This window comes from Austrofundulus limnaeus, unplaced genomic scaffold, assembly GCF_001266775.1.
Source record: "Austrofundulus limnaeus strain Quisiro unplaced genomic scaffold, Austrofundulus_limnaeus-1.0 Scaffold34, whole genome shotgun sequence".
NCBI classification, from domain to species: domain Eukaryota; kingdom Metazoa; phylum Chordata; class Actinopteri; order Cyprinodontiformes; family Rivulidae; genus Austrofundulus; species Austrofundulus limnaeus.
Window position 1 is genome coordinate 222,094 of NW_013952436.1, and position 3,303 is coordinate 225,396.

At 41.5% G+C, this 3,303-nt stretch overlaps 1 protein-coding gene across 1 annotated transcript in view; it reads left to right on the forward strand.

Moving 5' to 3' along the window:
* Positions 1–3,303, forward strand: part of zgc:66447 (SLAIN motif-containing protein-like) — a gene marked incomplete at its 5' end in the record, with an annotated part of 18,560 nt that overhangs the window by 4,420 nt on the left and 10,837 nt on the right. Inside the window, 1 exon segment of the mRNA XM_014006041.1 lies at positions 3,143–3,279. Coding sequence (XP_013861495.1) covers positions 3,143–3,279 — 137 coding nt within the window.

Consider the following 3,303-nt stretch of genomic DNA (forward strand, 5'->3'; position numbering starts at 1 on the left):
GTATTCAAAAAATTCATATCATAACAAAAATAAAAACCGGTATTCGGTACAAAACGGTATACCACCCAGCACTAGAGGAAACCCCAGAAAAAAAATAAAAAATATGCATGCATGTGGAGAGCAAGCAAGCTCCACCCATATATGCCCTGTGCCGAAGATGATCCGGCTAATATGACCTGGCAAAGAAACAAGTGAGGCAGGAAAAACTCAGCTTTTCTAAATGAAATTAATGCTGAGCAGGAAGTTCCCCAGGAGTTAAAGATGACTCTTCGCCTCAGTAAAAGTTTAGTTGTTTCTGCTTTCAGATCATGTTAARCAGTCACAGTGCTCATCAGAAACATTGGCCACACAAGCCTGACACAGTGTGGTCAGGCACTACTGTTCACTGTCAGTTCTGAAAGACACATCACTAAATCTTATTTCAATCTTTTGCACTTTGGCCTAAGCCATTTAAATTTCACACAAGTTTTAGACCGGTGCTGTCAACAAGAACATGCCCATATGTTGTAGTTTCCTTGAGCAAGGCACCTAACCCTTGTATGGAACATGCATTGATAACAATATAAAGTACATATTATGAATCAATGGACAGTTATTAATGTGAATCAGAAAGCAATCATCGAGTGCGCATCGACCTTTGATTAACTTTTGGAATCAATTTTATTTTAAGACCAGAGTCTTGTTTGATATTAAATTGATAAAACACAAAAATGACACACTAGTTCGGGTTGCGCAAAATCGTATCGTGTGCAAATAATCGGCAGAAAAACGGGCAACAATTAAGATTTGACTTGTTGCTATTACTGCAGTTAGTGCCACGTGATGACATATTTTTGTGTGTGGCACACTGTCACCGTCAGGCACGCATGTGAGCCCAGTSGTGGAAGGTGTCACGGAGCAACTAACCCTAACCTATGGACTTGTTAAATCACCTGAAACACTGATTAAACCAGATAACGAGGCAAGCCAGAAAATGTGGACCAAGGCCACAACGTCTGCTACATGCAAGTGCAGTTGGCATCTATTAATCGTCATTTTAAGTGCCAAATGCCACAATTAATTGTGGTGAATTTTTTTTTGCCAATMTTGCCCAACACTAGTAGTAGCTGAGAGTCAGCATACTTTACGTCTTGCAGTATCAAGTAGCAGATAATGTTATTTTTAAGATTTGACAAAAACGTCYACAACTCTTAGTTTAAAATCCTGCCATAAAAGGAGACATTACTGATATAAATTCCTYTAAAGTCCACTAGCCCTTTATTTTAATATATTTTGCAGCTATTACAAATTTTACCTACCTCTTGTTTTATTACAATAAATTACACTGCCTGGTCAAAAACAAAGGTCACTCACTAATAGGGATGTCCCGATCAGATCCTCAGTATCGTATCGGTGGCAGATATGGCCATTTTCTGAGAATCGTGTAGAATCGGATTTAGTCATGATCGGGCCGATCCAGTTTTCGTGACAGTTTTCAGCATCATCATGCTTTACAACTGCTGTTAAGAAGTCAACTCACACACAAGTATGCAACCATGCCCACAGTGTGGGAACACTTTTCAATGGAAACGATGCTGAAACTGCATCTTGCAAAATCTGCAAACTGGATGTTTCTGGTGGTGGGAACAGCAGGGCTCGCTTCAATACTACCAACCTTGTCACTTGGAAAGAAATAAAAATAAAGCTATTGGATCGGTATTGGAAAGACTAATCATTAAAAAAAATCGGATTGTATCGGGAGCCAAAAAATCTGGATCGGGACATCCCTACTCACTAATATTTTCTTGGATTTCCTTCAGCTTACAGCACATACAGTAGTACAGTAGGCACTAGGCATGATAAATGCGTCACTTCAGCCCTCTCTTTTACCCGATGCACCCATCACTCTAGAACAGAGTAAACCTGGACTCATCAGACCACATGACCTTCTTCCATTGCACAGTTGTTAACGCAATTTTAGTAGTTTCAGCAATCTCCTTAGATGTTTTCTCTGACTGATGCATGCCAACAATTTAACCCGTCTGAAACAGATTACCAWTTTTAATTCAAGAAGCTACTCGCTGCATCAGTTAGGGTTAAATAACTTGCTGCCAGCTGAAACATAATCACTCCGGCAGTAATTATCCGATGAGAGGCTCTTACTATTTGCTTAGTTAAATCCAAGTGGTGACCTTTTTTTTTTTTGGCCAGGCAGTGTGCGTTCCCATCATCGGTTCACTTTGTTGTGTTTCCAACCAAGCAGAAACTCTGCTTACTCAACATAGGTGTGTCTCGTTTGACTGTCACCTGGAGACCAAAGCTTTTGAGTGCAGTTGGTTTGAAGYAGACCATCCTTGTCTTACAGCAAACACAGAGTTTGTGTGTAAAACAAGTGGCTCCTACCCCACCACCACCACCACCCTGGGCTCTCTGGCATGGGTGTGTGACCTGAATGCTGCTCTCTGTATTGTTGCTCGTTCCGCGTGGAAACGGGAGCTTTTGTGTTTGCCCAAATAGGAAGATGATTCGAAGTTGATTGGTCCAGAACCGGTCAGTCCGGTCCAGGTCTGCTGTGGGTACAGCTCCCAAAGGACCGGTCCATGTGATTGGCAGCTCAGAGCTGACTTCACGGGTGTTTGCAGGCACCGGGGGGCAACATCTGACTCTGCAGAGCAATCACTACAACAAGGTGGCTAAAAATCTACCATGGCAGAAATCCTGTTCTTAACAAATGTGGCTGTTGATGTAAAAAGAGAAACAAAGCCAATTCTTTTATCTTACATGTGTTCTATTGATTTGTATGCCTTCCTGTGGGTGTGGCTCATTCAAGACTTGTTTGTTTAATGGGAATGAATGAGGCGTAACTGTGACTGTTCTGGTCTGATTGAATCAACTATCATATCAACCTGGCTGTTTCTGCGACGTCTTGTCTTAGCAGAAAACCKTTCAGTGAGTTGTACATTTTCTGTTCAGTCATGCTTAATGTTATGTAAGTTCTTAAACACCAGATCAACTCTAATCTGAACCTTGTTTTGTCACTTTTCTACTTTGCACTTATTAAAACCTCTAACAGGAAGAATAAGCAGACTAGGCTGCCACAGTTCTGCATTATTTTTCTTTTCTCACATGTTGAACTTTTCCCTCCTGTGTGCTTTTTCTTTAGGTTGTACGTTTCTCCTAAAAAACAAGTAGTGGATTCAGGTCCAGACTCTCCGTTGACGTGGTGTCGGCAGGTTCTGGATCATCGCAGCCCAGAGACAGAAATGGCTTGTCGGACGTTGATCAACCGTTTGGATCAATGTAGGCGTCTAACACATGCAACTG